Source organism: Microtus ochrogaster, chromosome 5, assembly GCF_000317375.1.
Source record: "Microtus ochrogaster isolate Prairie Vole_2 chromosome 5, MicOch1.0, whole genome shotgun sequence".
NCBI classification, from domain to species: domain Eukaryota; kingdom Metazoa; phylum Chordata; class Mammalia; order Rodentia; family Cricetidae; genus Microtus; species Microtus ochrogaster.
In genome coordinates, this window is record NC_022012.1 from 30,080,291 (window position 1) to 30,098,284 (window position 17,994).

Sequence of the window (17,994 nt, forward strand, 5' to 3'; positions counted from 1 at the left end):
CATAGCTGAGCATCGTAGGAAGGGACCAGGAAAGGATACACCCTCCAAGCCCATGGTCCTTGCTTTCCCCAATTCAACCTGTAACGTTAGTAATTTGTCCAATATTTGAATGCATACATGGTTTAAATAGTTTAATTAGGTCAGAGACTTCATATCCTAACCATGTCTAGAATTGTGACCAACACACCCAGAACCGTGTTTGAGGAATCTCTTATGAAGTTAACAGTTTCTTTCTATTGGGGAGTCATAGCCTAGTGTGTGTAGCTCCCTCTAGACTGACTCCTCAACCACCCAGTTCAAAATTCCTTTGATACCACAACTATTAATCCCTATTTGAAAGTTAGTGAAATAAATATGCAGACAAGAATCCAGAAGTAGTTGAATCTCAGCCCAGGGGTGTGGAAGTGAGCAGGTGTAGTGAAGCACGTAGGATCTGTGCTTCCCCCAGGCTATCTGCTCAGGCCACTGTCTTGGGATCCCATTGGCGTCTCTTCTAGCCTGAGCTCATATATAAGCATGCACTGTTGAGGCTGAGCCTTGAGTGCCCTGTCCTGCTCTTTGCTGCTCTCTTAACCTGGGATCCCACTGCCATGGGGAAGCACTTCCTGCTGCTCCTGCTGGGTCTCTCCCTAGTGTTGGGCTTCCTGCAAGGTGAGATCCTGGCATATGGAAGGGGTCATTGCTGGTGGACAGACATCTGTGGAAGGGCATTGGGTTTGGTAGGTCAGGAATAAGATGTAAGACCTGACTACTTTTATGCATGGACCCCAGAGACTTCATCTGCATTTCTTCTCCTCTCCATCCTTCCCTGCCCTCTGTTGTACACAGTATGGATTTCTCCTATTCCTCCTCCTCTTTGTCATGCCTCTGCTCCTGCTGTCCTTTCTCCTGGTCCTTCTGTTTACCTCCTTGTTCTTTTTTTTTTTGATACAGGGTTTCTTTGAAGCTTTTGAGTTTGTCCTGGAACTAGTCCTATTCTAGGACAGTAGAATACGCTGTCCTCATACTCACAGAAATCTGCCTGTCTCTGCCTCCCCAGTGCTGGTATTAAAGGAATGCACCACCACCAGCTAGCTTCACCTCCTTGTTCTTAACAAGCAAACATTCTCAATTCCTCCAGCTTACCTCTGTATATAAATTTATATTGAAAATGATGGAAGTAAGGACCTTGACAGGATAAAGATAACAAAATGATGGGAAGACTTAGACTTATCTGGTCATGGGTGGTAGACTCAAGCTCCCTACATCAGAGCTTTGAACTTCTTTCTCATAGCTCAGTCCTTTCACGGTGTGTGAACTGGGGAAACTTGGCTTTTCTCAAATCCTTCCTAGGGTCCAAGGTCATGGGCTACCCTTTAGAGGTCAGCTCTGCGTACATCCATCTCTTTCATTGTCATTGTTTTTTCTTCATTGATGATATCCACAGGCTCAGCTCTTGTCCAGTGCTTGGCAGGGTGTTCTGAATGAACCTCTTATATTTGATTTTGCCTTTTCAGCTCTGACATGCTTGCGGTGTGACTTACTAAACGCTGATGGAGAGTGTAAGAAAGGAAACAGCACGTGTGAGGCTAAAGATGGCCAGGAATGTGGCATAATGGTAGTTTCTAAAGGTTTGTCAAGAATGGGAGATCTAGGGTGACCACGTTTGCTGCTCAGGCATGAATCAGCCCTCTTTACACTCCTGGGCACTGTAAGCAGAGACTGTGGAAGGCTGTGTTTCTGGGTAAATTTAGGAGAAGGAGCCTTTCCATTGGGCACTGGTGGCCTACCATTTTATGCCAGATGGAGAATCTTTTTTTGGGGGGGGGTATAGGGGCGGTTGGTGGACTCTGCATGGTCTTTATAGCTTCCTAGAAAACATATTCAGGGACGTGGGGATTTGAACTGAAAAATTCAGTCATTAATTTGGGAATGGGAGGCATGGCAGCAAGCCAGATTACAGATTGATAGATGATAATTATAATCACCTCAGTGTGGCTGGCATACTTCATCCAGGAAGCCTGATTCTCCTTATTTTCTGAGACTTTGATTTTACAAATATTTAGGACTAACCATTGTTATTTTTCTTGTACAGGTTATGATATCCTGTTTGGGCAGCAGGATTGTTCTTCTAATTGCTTAAATAAGACTTTCACATATTATAACATAACACTGGATTTTTCCTGTTGCCAAAACCAATCTTTGTGTAATGAGTTTTAGAGGCTGGGCATTTTCTTGCCCAGTTCTGCTGCAGGTGAGTCCTTATTCCTTCCCTGAACTCCCAAGGCTCATTATCCTGAACCATCTATTCCCTACACTGCCCAAGCCCTGACACCTGCCTGGATCAGCATCAGCTGTTGATGGGTCAATAGTTTATTTGGGAATAGAGCAATGCTCTTTGCTCCCCATCTCCCAACTGCTTCTGCCTTTCAGATTCTTGCTTCCTTCCTTTTCTTCATCCATCCTCCCATCACTAACTGATATTTGCCAAACTTTCCCCTATTCATGTCACCTTTATTTTTATCAACAGTGGTTTAATATTAGTGAATTTCACAGAGCTCATATCCCTTTGTGAACCTTCAGGTTAGTGATGTCTCTTCTGCCAAGACTCTAGCAGACATTATTTCCAGTATCTCACCTCATTTTTATTTACTGAACAAAAGACATATACATTCTGATTTCTCACTGCTGTGACCTGAGTAAAACAATATAATGGAGAGATGATCAAGTTTAGTTTATGATTTTAGAGGTTTTCATCATGTTGGGGAGGATGTAGTGGACCAGAGCTATTCACATCATGGCGTCTAGGCCACAAAGCTGATCACAGTAGGAAGGGCCCAGGACAGGATACACCCTCCAAACCCATGGTCCTTGCTTTCTCCCATTCAGCCTGTATCTCTTTTATAACGTACCCAAAATTTGAGTGTATTTATGGCTTCAATAGACTAATTGTGTCAGAGACTTCATATCCTAACCGTGTCTAGAAATGTGACCGACACACCCAGAGCAGTGTTTTAGGAATCTCTTCGAAATCCTCCATACAGTCAGGTTCACAGTTAAGATTTGCCATCACATGGCCTGTGGTCACGTCAACACCTCAGCATCCAAGTCTATTTTGTATATGCATGGAAAGATGGCTCAGTTTAGCTTTATTCCTGGTACATTACATAAATTTGAAGTTGGTGTTGTTTGCATTTTATTTTTCTATTTTTTCTAGCATATTGCATACTAAACTTAGAAAACATAGACAGTGCAGTCCAAGGAAACATGGCTAGTAATTCCAACCCATCCTGAATAGACACAACTTGTTTACTTTTTCAGGCATATAATCCAAAGTTTAAAAAGCATTAATAAGTTATGTGTATTTATATATGTTTACATAAGAATATTTATAAATTTAAAAATATTAAACATCATTATAATCTTGATTTTTAGTGCTGTCTACTGAATCCTGGCTCTGGAACGTGAGAACAAGCATTCTACTTCTGACTTTGTCATGAAACCGACATCTTGGTCTTCCCCTCATATACCTTACATGTCTTTTGTATTCTAAATGTATCTTACTGTATTATGTGGATACTCTGTCATTCTTGTGTACCTTTAAAAGTTTAATTTGTTAATTCTGAATAGTTGTCTAGATTACTTTCAATTGAAGATACTTACATATATTTGTTTGTGTGTGTTTCCATGTCAACATGCCATGACATATATGTGGAGGTCCAAGGTAAACCTGCAGGAGTCAGTACTCTCTTTCCACCATGTTGGTTATGAAGGCAGAACTCAGTGGTCAGATGACTCAGTGGTCAATGCACTCACACTCTGTGTCATATTATCTTTCCTCAAGTTTAAAACCATACGATAAGGGGACCAGTGGGTAAAGTTGTTTGTTTCTAACCCTGATGACCTGAGTTCATTTCCTGGGACCCACATCATAGAATGAGAAAATGGGTTTATACAAGTTCTTCTCTGACCTTCACATGCTGACCATTGACACACACACGAGAGAGAGAGAGAAAGAGAGAGAGAGAGAGAGAGTGAGAGAGAGAGAGAGAGAAATAGACAAACACACAATAAATGCAGTGAAAGACTAATACAATTAGAGTATTATTTATTTGTTTATTTATCCCTTTCCACATTCCCTCCTCTACCCTACTCTTCCATTCTCCTCCCCATTTAACCCTTTCTGCACCATTGTTCGCTTTTAACCCTTGATACCACTGCATTCTAATTTTCTTCCCTTGAAGTCCCCTCTCCCATGGTCTTTATTAATTTCCTGATTTTGTAAGTGTTCCAAATGGAGTGCACATGTCTGAAGAATCAGAGCTAATACCAACAAATGAGAGAAATTAAATACCAAGGTAAAAAAACTGCCAATCAACAAAAGGGTAACTGAAATGAATAGATAGTATTCAAAAAGAAAGAGGAGAATGAGGAGAAAAGAAAGGAAGGAACACAAATGGCTAATAAAATATTCAAAAGTGTTCAAGACTAGGGAGCAGGGATGGTTCTCCCTAGGAACATGAAATAGGATAAATTGAATAAGCTAAATGGAATATGAGGACCAAAGAAGGACGAGGAAGGAGGTGTTGGTTAGGGAAGGAATTCTGGGAATGACAGCTAAAACTAAGGATCATTTGAGGGGTCACATGGAAACCTAATGGTGCAGAAACTTTCTATTCTCTCTCTCTCTCTCTCTCTCTCTCTATATATATATATATATATATATGTATATAGATAGATAGATAGAAAGATAGATATAGATATATATATATACATATACATATATGCATAGGCAAGCGAGATGAAATTGCCAAGTACAAATAATGGGGAGACAGAACACCAACTGTACACCCTTCATCATCAAATACATTTTCCTATATTGGGGAATGGATTACACCTAATTGAGTTAATTTACAAAGGGGTTGTATGGTGTGGTGGTTTGAATAAAAATGGCTCTCAAAGACTCATAGAGTGGCACTATTAGGTGGTGTGGGCTTGTTGTAGTAGGTGTGGCCTTTGGAGCTTTCAAATGCTCCAGCCAGGCCCAGTGCCACTCTCTCTTCCTGTTGCCTGTCGATACATATGTAGAACTCTCAGCTCACCCAGCACTATGTCTGCCTGTGGACCGCCATGCTTCCCACCATGATAATAATGGACTAAACCTCTGAAAGTATAACTCACCCTCAATTAAGTGTTTTTCTTATTAAGTGTTGCCACAGTCATGGGTCCCATCACAGCAATAGAAATTCTAACTAAGCAAATGGGAACCTCTAAACATCCCAGCCTATTGCCAAGTTTGGTGGATCTCTACAAACTGATGATAAGGCCGTATTAATGAAGACAACATCCACATGACTTGTTAACCATGGAGAAATCAAGCTAGTGCGTACCTAGAGCCTTCACCCCTATGGACTAGTATGCATGTTACTAGAAGGCACTTTGCATGCTAGCAAATGAGAAAGGTAAATGCTAACCCAACTACAAACCTTTTGTCTACAAGAGGAGTCTGCCTGCAAGATGTGCTGCTGCAATAGTGGAGTAGCAATACACTACTGCAGCCTACAGTTCACAACCCTAGAGAACCTAGACAACAAAGAGGACCTTAAGGAAGACATACATGGATTTAATCTACATGGGAAGTGGAAAAATACAACATCTCCTGAGTAAACAGGGAACATGAGGACCTTGGAAGAGGGTTGAAGGGGGGGGACAGGATTGGAGGGTAGCAAAGAAAACTCTATAGTTCAACAAAATCAACTAAAACAATTTAAAAAAAAGAGTATGCTACTGCTTGTGGGAATAACCAAGCAATATTTGATTAGATTTAAGGCCCACTCCATTAGATGGAACCATACCCACTGCTGCTTGGGTGGCCCAAAACCTTGAGATTTGATAGGCCAGGGACCTGGAGAAAACCAAATACAACTGCTCTGCTAAACCTTCCTAATGCTGCAACCCTATACCACAGTTCCTAATGCTGTGGTGACCCTCTACCATGAAATTATTTTCATTGTTACTTCATAACTGTAATTTTTCTACTGCTATGAATCATAATGTAAATATCTGACATGCAAGTGCTATGGAAGGATCTTTTGACTCCCAGAGGGGTTATGACCTCACAGGTGCTAAAGGAACTTACAATAAACAACTTTAATGACATTCTGCTAAATTCATAGACCTGTCCTTTTCTCAGCCATCATCAGAGGGGCTTCCTCCTATAGCGGTTGAGAACAAATACAGCTCAGAAGATTCCACCTGACAATCTCAAGGATTCAGGTCAGACACAGAGGTGGGGAAAGGAACGGCAAGTAGGAGGCTGCAGACACCTGAGATAAACTTGATCTTGACTCCTTGTTGAATTAAGAGCGGCGGAGCTGCGTCCCCAGCACCCAGCCGCCTGCACGGCTAGCTTTATACCCAAAATAATTACATGGAAACTGTATTCTTTTAAACACTGCTTGACCCATTAGTTCCAGCCTCTTATTGGCTAGCTCTTACATATTGATCTAACCCATTTCTATTAATCTGTGTAGCCCACAAGCTGGCTTACCAAGAATGATCTTAACCTGCATCTGCCCGCAGCAGGACAACCATGGCGACTCACTGACTCAGCTTCTTTCTCCCAGCATCCTGTTCTGTTTTCTCCGCCTACCTAAGGGTTGGCCTATGAAATAGGCCTAGGCAGTTTCTTTATTAATAAGAAATCATTCCCACATCAACTCCTGACCTGAAACATTCAGACAGCTCCTCTTAGTGCTCACCACTGTGAATTTATTTCTTGTAACTGGGTGATTGAGGACAAGAAGGAAGACTTGACTAGGGGCACACATTGTGATCCCCCAAGTTTGACAGCATAATAGCAGTCACATGGGACTGAGTCTAATTTTTGGAGTGTATGCTACTCACAGTGAGCTCATGAAGAGCTAAGATGGAAATTTCCAGAAGGTGTTAGAATCATTTTACTCCAGGGATAATCTCCCTATTTTTCTACGTCAGCAACTTTAGTTGTTTTTTTACTCAATTAGTGATACAAGAAAGTGAGGCTGAACTTTGTTTTAGATAAAATCTGACCCTGGACAAATCTCTTTCAGATCTGTACAACTCAGTCTTTGATGTCCTGTTTACCTTTGGACTTTTTTTTCAATTTGGGGTTCAGTTTTTTGAATAGTTGCCATTTGATGACTGACTTTTTCTTTCAGAGTTCTCTGCATGATATTAGGTATTATTGTAAACTAGAGAAACACAGTGACCATGGTGGTGATGAAGGAGAAAACTGAATTTAATTGGGAACTGACCACAATGTTACTTGTGTGGATATGTTTATAGGGATGAGCATTTGGAGTAGCATAACTCATTGATGTACTCTTCTATGGGGAAAATTCCCATTTTCAGCATTCCTTAGCTGCCTATAGTTCTTTGTTAGAGCTGAGTTATCCTGGGCTTTCCCTGTCAACACTGTCATGTCTATCATTGTCCTCATTCAACTATTACTTAGGCAGTCATGTTCGTGAAGCTTTGTGGGGAAAGCTTCTGACAATAATAGAAGACACAAACTCATAGAAACTCCCTCATCCTCTTGCTTTTAGAATTTTTCAACCCTCTCTTCCTCAGTGATCCATGAGTTTTAGGTGTGGGGTTGTTTTATAGATGTATGACCTGGCTATAGAACTCTGCATTTTGATTAGTTATGGTTTTAGTAATGGTCTCAGTCTGTTGCTAAGAGAAGCTCTATTACTGAAGGGTGAGGACTACACTTATCTGTGCATATTAGGACAAATATTTATAATGTAGTTAGGGGTTCTACTGGCTTCGCAAAGCCAAGGTTTTAAGTTCTCCTTTAAGATCCATGACTTCACCTATCTCTGGTTAGTTGACTAGGTTTCCAGACTAGGTATGATTCTCCTCTTGTTGAATAAACCTTAAGTCCAATAAGAAAGTTGTTGGTCTATGTATTGGTGGCATGTAACATGAGGGCCACCTTGCTTGTGGGGGTTTCTGTCCTGCCCAGTCCCCCAGCCATTTAGTCCCAGAGAAAATCACACAGAGAGTCTGCATTAATTATAAGCTGATTGGCCCATTAGCTCAGTTTTTTTACTAGCTCTTGTAGCTTATATTAACACATTATTCTTATCTATGTTAGCCACATGGCTTGGTACCTTTTTTAGTAGGGCAGGTCACATCCTGCTTCTTCGGTGGTCTGGGCAGGAGTGGCTGAGGGAGCTTCCTGCTTCCCAGAGTACTCCTGTTCTCTTTGCTCCACTTCTACTTCCTGTTTGGTTTTCCCACCTATACTTCCTGCCTGGTCAATCAGCATTTATTTAAAACATGGTTGACAGAATATAGACAATTATCCCATACCACTTCCCCCTCTTTAAAAAAAAAACAAAGGAAAATATCCATAGTCCACTTTTTTGGAATGTGGGCATAGTATTTCAGGCTACTTTCGGCTGGTTGGGGACGCTGATAATCTTATGGTGACCTAAAGAAAATTTAGAGTTATGATCAAGTCCTGACTGGAGTATCCTGTGAGGTTTGATCATCTCAGGCATGTTCCATGTTCCTTCTCTGGAAGTCTTTGAGTTCAGAGTCACCATTTTCCATTTCTGAATCCTAGGATGAGCAGACATTTCCCACTTAGCATATGGAGAGGGGTTTCTGGAGGAGCAGAAAACTGTGTCTCACACACTTGCACACACAGGAGACGAGATAAGGGAGGAGAAATTATCTGACACAGCTGGGCACCCTGTGCTTCCTGTGTTATCGCACATCTGGTTTTTTGAAAAAGAAAAGGGCATTCCCTCCTGTGCTGATGTTGGAGATTACTTCCTGTTCTCCTGCTTTATGAAGGGACTGAGCAGCTTTCCTTTACAGTATCCCAAGCCACCATCTATCATCAACATGAATCCAGCAACAAAAATCAGCACAGTGCTCATGGTGACCTTGTCTCTTCCCTGCTCCGTGGAGGGTGAGTTTCCACATGGGGAGAGAGGGAGGATTAAGGGCTGCTCTCCTCTGAACCACTGCTCTACAGTCACACTGGGGCCTTGCAGCTCCAATATGAAGACTGAGGTTCTGAGCATTAGATTTTTTCATATATCTAAAATCCATAACCTCATGGAATATAAATGATTATTTATGACATCCCTAGAAATAATCATTTTGACTTTTAATTATGTCTCTTAAGTATTACATGGTATTCAGTTTTAAATATCTCTAAACTCTGTTTTTAGGTACAAGAGGGACAGTAGAATTATAGCTACATATTTGGATTGAGACTATAATACTTGAGAAAGAATTTAGAACACTACTCAATGCTTGTCACAGTCATCATTCAATAACTAGCTTCAGTAACGATGATTCTGATGATAATAAAAAAGAACATCAGTGTCAATTTATCATCATCATGTAAACATTATTCTATTAGAGAAAATAATTTCAAGTGATTTGAACAAAAACTCAAGATCTTAAAGGAAAAAAGGATTCGTTCTTAACACATAGCTTTTCTTCATGACTAAATGAAAATTAAGTGCTAATTCTTCTTATTTCTAGTTATTAAATGTATTTGAAGTACAATAGCATTTGTATTTTGTCAATCATTAATACTAAGAAATGAAAAACAAAAAAAGCATTAGAAAATGTAGGATTATCCTTTTATAAATTTGGGAAAGACTTCCTAAGAATAACTCAAGACCTAGAGTTCTTAAAAGAAAAGACCACATAAATCTGAAAGAGAGCAAGGAGAGCCATATGGGAAGGCTTAAAGGGAATAAAGGGAAGGAAGAATTAATATAATTTTATTATAATCTCAAATAATGATAGTAATAATAATGTATTTAAATAAATAAAATTAAAAGTAAAAACATACCTCATTAGGGAAAAAGTCAGCTTATATCCTGGACCAACTTCTAGTGCCTCTTAATGTACAATAAGTGTGTATAAAAAACAGTAATGATCTAACACAGAAATAAGTTAAAAACATAATTTCCACCATAAAGTAAGTACAAATAGCTATTAAATATACAAAAATGTGCTCAATCTTTCTCCTTATAAAGTAGGAGAAGTATAAATTAAAAGTACCCATCAGACTGTCAACATTCAGAAACTTTATAATATGGAAGACACGAGCCTGGAGAGTTATGTGCAGACTCCAGTGTTCTAATTGTAGTGAGATGAGAATTATTCAAGTGATGATAATATATATATGAATTATATATATGTACATTTATTTCCTGTAGATCAAATTTTAGCAAAGTGCATCAAAATATCAAATATATCTTTTAATCCAACAATTCTGGTTATACGAAATTATCTTATAGATTCAACCATACACAAGTGGAGAGTGAATATTCAAATTAACAAATTTAGAAATGAACAGAGGAACATAACAACAGACACCAAGAAATTTCAGAGCTCTTTACAGATACAAATTAAAAATATGTACTCTACTAAACTGGAAAACTAAAAGAAACACATAATTTTCTTGATATATAACACCCTACCAATATTAAGCTAATATCAGATAAGCAATTTAAACAGATCTATATCCCTTAGTGAAATAGAAGCAGTCATTGGAAGTCTACCAACCAAATAGTTTTAGTTTAGAATTCTATCAATTACAAGGAGTTAATGACAATACTCCTTATCTTCATTAGGGTTTCTAGTTCTGCAAAGAAACACCATGACCAAAAAGCAAGTTGGGGAGGAAAGGATTTATTTTGCTTACACTTCAGCATTGCTGTTCATCATTGAAGGAAGTCAGGACAGGAACTCATACAGGGCAGAATCCCAGAGGCAGGAGCTGATGCAGAGGCCAGAGAGGGGTGCTGTTTACTGGTTTGTTTCCCACGACTCACTCAGTTTACCTTCTTATAGAACCACCACCACCAACATGACCAACAATAGCCCAGGGATGGCACCACACACAGTGGGCTGGGCCCTTCCCCACTGATCACTAAATGAGAAAATGCCTTACAGCTGGATCCAGTATACCTTTCAAATGATTTCACAAAATAGGAACAGAAGGAACATTGCCCAAGTCATTGTAAGAGACCACAGTTATACGGATACACAAACTACTTAAAGACACAACAAAGAAAGAAAATTACAGAGCGATTTCACTTATAGATATAGATGTAAAAATTCTTAACAGAACTCTTTCAAACCAAATCAAAGAAAAAAAATATTAAAATGATCATCTACCATGACCAAGTATGCTTCAATCCAGAGAGGCAGAGATGCTTCAACAAAAATAAATCAACAAATTAATCTTCTATATAAACAAACTGAAAGAAAAAACACATTAGGTGTAGAAAGGCCTTTAACAACTTCCAATATCTCTTCATGATAAATGTTCTGGAGAGATTAAGGATTCAAGGGACATACTTGCATGTAATAAAAGCAGTTGCAGCAAGAACATAGCCAATATCAACTTAAATGGAGATAAACTCAAAGCAATTCCACTAAAATCAGGAACAAGGCAAGGTTGTCTACTCTCTTCATACCTATTCAATATAGTTTGAAATCTGTTTTTGTTGTTGTTGTTGTTGTTGTTGTTGTTTGGTTTTTTTGAGACAGGATTTCTCTGTGTAACTTTAGAGAGTACTTGAATCTTAAATAGAGCAGTAAGACACCTGAAGGAAATCAAGGATACAAATAGAAAGGGAAGACATCAAAGTATCTTGACTTGCAGATGATATGTTATTAGACATAAGTGACCTTTATGGGTCTTTAAGTAAGTCCACTCTGGAAGCTCCTATAGGTGACAAATACTTTCAGCAAAGTAGCTAAATACAAAGGCATCTTTTAAAAAAATGTCAGTAGCACTCCCATATACAGATGACGAACTGACTGAGAAAGAAATCAGGGAAAGAACAACTACACCTTTCACAATAGCCTTGAATAATATAAAACATCTTGGGGGTAACATTAATCAAGAAAATGAATTGCTTGTATGATAAAAAAAACTTTTAAGACATTGAAGAAAGAAATTAAAGAAGACACAATAAAGTGAAAAGTTCTCTCATGAGCAAGGATCTGTAGGATTAATATAGTACAAATGGCTCCTTCCAAAAGCAATTCACAAATTCATTGTTAATCCCCATCACAATTACTCACACACCTTGAAAGGATCGTTTTCAGTATCATATGGAAACACAAAAAGAAAAACAGGATAGCTAAAACAATTATGAATAATAAAAGAAGTGCTGGAGGTATCACCATCTCTGATTTTAAGTTATTCTATAGAGCTATAGTCATAAAAACAGCATGGCATTGGCACTAAAACAAACACAGTTATTAATAGAATTAAATTGGAGACTCACATATAACACCAAACACACTTCCAAATACCTGCATTTTTGTAAATAATCCAGGGATATACACTGAAAAATAAAAGCATCTTCAACAAATGGTGCTGGTCAGACTGGATGGCTGCATGAAGAAGAATTCAAATCAATCTATACTTTATCATCCTACGCAAAGCCAAACTCTAAATGAATAAAGATCATAACATTAGGCCAGATACACTAAACATGATAGAAGAGAAAGGGGGTGAACTCATTGGCCCAGGGGAAGACTTTATGAACAGAACCCTGGTAGCACAGGCACTAAGATCCACAATTTATAAAAAGGTCTTCATGAAATGGAAAGCTTCTGCAAGCCAAAAGATAATGTCCTTGAAACACAACCCTAGGTGAGCTGTCTCCATCAAATCCCTACCTTCAGGGCTTAGGAACGAGAGGAAGAGGAGACAGAAAGTGTACAAGTTTCTTGTGCCTTCACCTGGTTCTTTCCCTGTTATTTGTTTTGTTAAATTTTTCTGGATTTTAGCTTATCATATTATATTTTATTATTATCCTTTGGAAGTCTGTTTGTGTTGCACTCTAGCGTCCAAATACGGAGAAGGAGTCGCCCCCAGAGACCATCTCATACACCACAGCCGATGCAAAAGCATGAGGATTTTATTAATTCTGTCATGACAGGGTCCCCCAGCATTCGGGAAGCCGAGGGACCTCGAATAGCGGGTACAGTCTACTTTTAAAGGGGCCACAGAAGCAAGGGGGGTTGTTCTTTGACTATTCTGATTGGCTTATTTGAAAGGCCTATTACCAATAATTGACTGGAGAGCTGTTGCCAGATCAGATGAGGTAAGAAGTCATTTTGACCCCGTTTCCCAGGGGACCGAACCAAAGCATACGTATATGGGTAATTGTTCAGGAACTGAGTACGTGCGAGTGTAGCTGGTAGGTCCTTGGTTTCCAGGGGAGGAGGGGAAGCACTATGGCACAGAGGCTGAGAGGATTCAGAATTGTCAGAAATAGCTTCAGGATTGTCTTAAAGTCTTACATTTGTTTTCTAATGAAAGACCAAATGGAAGTGGATCTGGGTAAGAGGGGAGTTGGCAGGAAGTGAGAGGAGCAAGGAAAGGGGAAATCTTAAAACAATATATCATATGAGAAACATCTATTTTCAATAAAAAGAAAAATAAAATAAAATATTTCTGTATTGTATTTTACATAACTAAAAGGTCAAGATATTAAGAAAAACTAAATATTTTCTGCACCTTTAACCTGGGTTTCTTCTCCTTCCTCTGTCTCTGTAATTTTGGTTACTTCAGGGTGTCTCAGATTTTCTGGATGTTTTGTGTTCATATAGGTTTTTAAATTTAATATTTTCTTTGACCCAGGTATCCATTTCTTCTATTTTTCTTCATTGTCTGAGATTCTGACTTTCATGCAAGAGGAGAATACAAATCCTCTCATATTCTGTTGGTAGAGCTTGACTCTGAGGTTTACGTTTGAGTTCCTATATTTTTCATTTCCATTTTCCCCTCAGATTGGGTTTTCTTTATTGCTATTCCATTTTGTGTCTTAAACAGTTTTCATTTCATTCCACTGTCTGTTGTTTCACAGATTTCATGAAGAGTTGTTTTTTAAAAAAAAAATCCTCTTATAGTTCCTTGGGAATATTCATAATAGTTACTTTTGAATTCCTTCTCTTGTGCTTCAGGTATATTACATTTCTCGGGGGCTACTGTAGTCAGGTTGTTGGTCTCTAATGGAGATGTTTTCCTGTCTTTTATAGATTGTGTTTTGTGCTTGGGTCTTGTCATATGTACCTGGAATGGATGTAGTACTGGGAGCTGTTATCTGATCTTGTGTTTGTTGGGTGGATGTTCCATTCTATGGTTTCTGTTGCCCTCTGTGGTTCCTTTGAGACTGTGGTGGTTGTGTATTGCCTTATTAAAAAATGCTTCTGAGATCCTGTCAGCTGTGGCCACTGAGGACCCAGAGATGAATGTATTATGTATTTCTAGGTATTGGGAGCTGACACTAATGACTAAGGATGGGCAGAAGTGGGGGGGGGGTCATTGAGAGCATCCACAAAAGGGAGGATATTGGGTTGCCACCAGAATCTGCCTACATACACCCTGGGAATGGGAGCAGAGAGAATAGAGTGTTCTACTATAAGCTGGGGATATGGCTGTGGCATTGGAATTGGGGGCCGAGGGAGAGTGATGATCGCCTACTGGGCTCTGGACTGGCAGGGCTGGATGGTTTCCAGGGAGTGCCTCCTGAAGTTGGTGGTTGAGACAAGGGGATGGGGTAGTGGAGGAAGGCTGTAGGAGAAGGTCTGTATCTGAAGAATTTTGCAGGCAGATTCCAAAACTGGAACTTTTTTAGTATTGATTTTTTTTCCAAAGCCTATCATTGAAATGAATACTAATAAGTTTGTGAGCTTCATTTTCTTTCTTTTTTTACTGAAAATTTCATGCATGTATATACATTTTTATTAAACTCATTTCCTTCCCTCTCCTTCATTTTCTTTCACATCTATTCCCACCAATTTTTCCTCCCAATTATGTGTGCTGCGTATGTAAGTCCACTAGTGCACACGATGCTGATTCTTCATGCAGAGGTGTGAAACCGTCTACTGGAACATGGATAGCTTTTCAGGGATCCAATGCCTGAATTGAGAAACTGTCTCTCCCCTTACATCAATTGCCAGAAGCTTCTCTTCTGGGAGTGGAACTTCATGACCCCCTCTGTCATCCATGCCAGGAATTCGGATGTCTTAATCTTGTGCCTGTCTTGTGCATGCGGTTACAGCCTCTGTGAATTCATGTGTGTAAATCATTGCCGTGTCTGCAAAGCTGTTTTGCTGCAGGCATCCACTATCCAATGGCTTGCAAGCTTCCTGGATCTTCTTCTTCACTGACCTCTGAGTCTTGTAGAAAAACAGGTGTGATACAGATTATCCAGGCAAATGTCTCTGGGCACATCCACACATTTGACCACACCTTTTTTATGCCCATTTTGTCATGTCTCCCTATCTTCTCTCTCTGTATGCCAGCTCTTTCATGCAGGCCAAATTAATATCTCTTTTTGAGCATCCTCCAAATTACAAAGAAGGAGCAGAACAACATCCTGATCCTTTGTTAGGGATGGCGACAGACTAGGGGACCACCTCTTGTGCAGCAGAGATTCTGGTCGCCATACCATGTAGAAATATGGGCCTATTAATTTTAATAAAACCTGTTGCTTTTACAAGAGGACAGATGATGACGTCTGCCTTAGGCAAAGATTTCTCAATTCACCCATCCTTGGAATAGGCATTTTATTTTATGCAAGCTCCTGTCTTAGGCATCTAGGGAGAAGAAGGTTTAAACCCATCACTAACTGTTGATCTCTGTGAAGAAAGGAGTTTAAGGGAGAGAGATACCTTTGGGCTCTATGTCTTGGAGCCAAATATTTTTTCAGTATAAATCATAATGTTTTATAAATAATCATGCTCCTAAAGACTATAGTGTCCTATTTAAAGGGGAAGAGGATCGCCTGAGTTGAATTTCTTTAGCTAGTCTAGAGCACTTCATAAATTTTTTACATTGTATCAAAATCTAAAATGCTTAACATATGTATTAAATCCAAACATTTACAGGGTGTGTCATTACTATTTTCAACATCATAAGCAGTTACAGACATTATCAGGTCAATTCCAACTTTCCTCAACATTTTATAAGCATTTACAAACACTATTAGGTTAATACCAATTTTCTTAACATCTTATAAGCTTTTACAAACACTATCAGGTCAATACCAATACTATCAACATCTTATAAGCATTTACAAACACTATCAGGTTAATACCATAATTAACAATAAATCCACAAATAAATATGTCACAATTTTCTTAAATCCACATTAATCAGAAGACAAGAAAAGCTTTTCTGATGGGTGAGAGTACAGTCACATTGCTGTTATTAAATACCAGTTTTAGTCTCTGAACAGCAGTTAAACCCTTAGTCTGCCCCCTTCTTTTTTTAATTTATTTATTTATTAAAGATTTCCATCTTTTCCCCTCCACCGCCTCCCATTTCCCTCCCCCTCCCCCATTCAAGACCCCCTCCCTCCTCAGCCCGAAGAGCACTTAGGGTTCCCTGACCTGTGGGAAATCCAAGGAACCCCCACCTCCATCCAGGTCTAGTAAGTTGAGCATCCAAACTGCCTAGGCTCCTACAAAGCCAGTACGTGCAGTAGGATCAGAAACCCATTGCCATTGTTCTTGAGTTCTCAGTAGTCCTCATTGTCCGCTATGTTCAGAGAGACCAGTTTTATCCCAGGCTTTTTCAGACCCAGGCCAGCTGGCCTTGGTGAGTTCCCAATAGAACATCCCCATTGTCTCAGTATGTGGGTTCACCCCTTGCATTAAGTGAAGTTTCTGTCTCATGTCAATAGCTGTCTGGTATGGGACATAAAGAAGAAAAAAAATTAGAAAAAAATTTGCTCTTCTTCATACCTATTTTTGTCTCTATCATACCTTTCATTGAATATATATATATATGTTTGTATATGTCTATATAAATAAAGTTTTCCACAATGAACAATAAATTTTCTTGCAGTAATCTTTGAAGTTTCCAGGAAGAAGATGTGGGCCCTACAACAACTCCACCTGGTTGATATGATGTCATGATGCTGTTAGCGCTACTATAAGACCTGTTTTGGTTACTAGCTGCTCAAGATGGTTCCTACTTGATTACTTGAAATGGTGCACTTTTTTTTTTTACAATGTTCTGGCCAGAACTCCAAATAAGAACCTTAGAAAGACCCTACCAAATACTCAGAGACTATTTGCAATTATATCTTGGAACTTAACCATCATTTTACTTTCACAGGATCCCATAGAAAGAACATTGCCACCATGACAGCTGGAAGTAATTCTAAAAGATGACGTCCCCTCTCCCAACAACCTCAGGGTTAGGGACATCATTTAGGGGTTGATTATAATTAGTATAGGTTTGAGGGTTGGGGGAAAATTTTGCAGGTTCAGGGATCTATTTTTAAAAAGGTAAATTTGGATGGGATAATAGATTAGTGTGAGCTTAGTCACTCTAATAATAATAGTGAGTAATAGAGTGAATACTTGTGAACTATTACTTATAGGCAATTTACATTGGTATAGATTCTTGTATATTGATATAAACTTAAATTATATTGAATATGTTCCTATTTTCATCCACCATATTTGTATATCTAGGCAAAATTATTTTGTCATATTGTATGCATGCATGCTTCTACCTCTGCTTAAAACATTTTTGTTTATTGATACAATTTTAGGATATATTTATCATACTGCAATGTACATTTCTACCTCTGATCAAGATACTTACACATTGTTTACATTTGAGGTCATTGTTCTCATTTGTTGCACAGTTGTTTATTATATAATATTCTAATATGAAGTCTTAGTCTTTAAGTTATATAGGTATTAAGAATTATAGATTAATAGTTGTCTATGTTTGTCATGCTTACAGTTAGACTAATCAGGTTCTTCAGATACATAGAGATTGTATTCTGCATAGACAGGTTATCTTCAACCACTTAAAGAACTGTAGAATATGGCATTTAAATAACTTAGGGTTCTGTTGAAGTGAGACATGATTGTTCCTGGAAGCACCAATCTATTCCCAAGAGATTGTCGAGCACTGAAGACACTCCACTTGGAGCTTGGTTTCTTCTT

General features: G+C 38.9%; 1 protein-coding gene across 1 annotated transcript; it reads left to right on the forward strand.

The window, feature by feature from the left end:
• Nucleotides 1-590: 590 nt before the first annotated feature.
• Nucleotides 591-2,199, forward strand: LOC101988406 (secreted seminal-vesicle Ly-6 protein 1-like). Its single transcript, XM_005347032.1, has 3 exons — nucleotides 591-651; nucleotides 1,497-1,610; nucleotides 2,075-2,199. Exons 1-3 carry the CDS (start codon nucleotides 591-593, stop codon nucleotides 2,197-2,199), a joined length of 300 nt encoding a protein of 99 aa, XP_005347089.1.
• The last annotated feature ends 15,795 nt before the right edge of the window (nucleotides 2,200-17,994 follow it).

Coding starts and splice junctions, on each gene's coding strand:
- LOC101988406 (XM_005347032.1), top strand. CDS start 591: ATGGGGAAGCACTTCCTGCTGCTCCTGCTGGGTCTCTCCCTAGTGTTG. Junction 652..1,496: donor AGTGTTGGGCTTCCTGCAAG/GTGAGATCCTGG, acceptor TTGCCTTTTCAG/CTCTGACATGCTTGCGGTGT. Junction 1,611..2,074: donor CATAATGGTAGTTTCTAAAG/GTTTGTCAAGAA, acceptor TTTCTTGTACAG/GTTATGATATCCTGTTTGGG.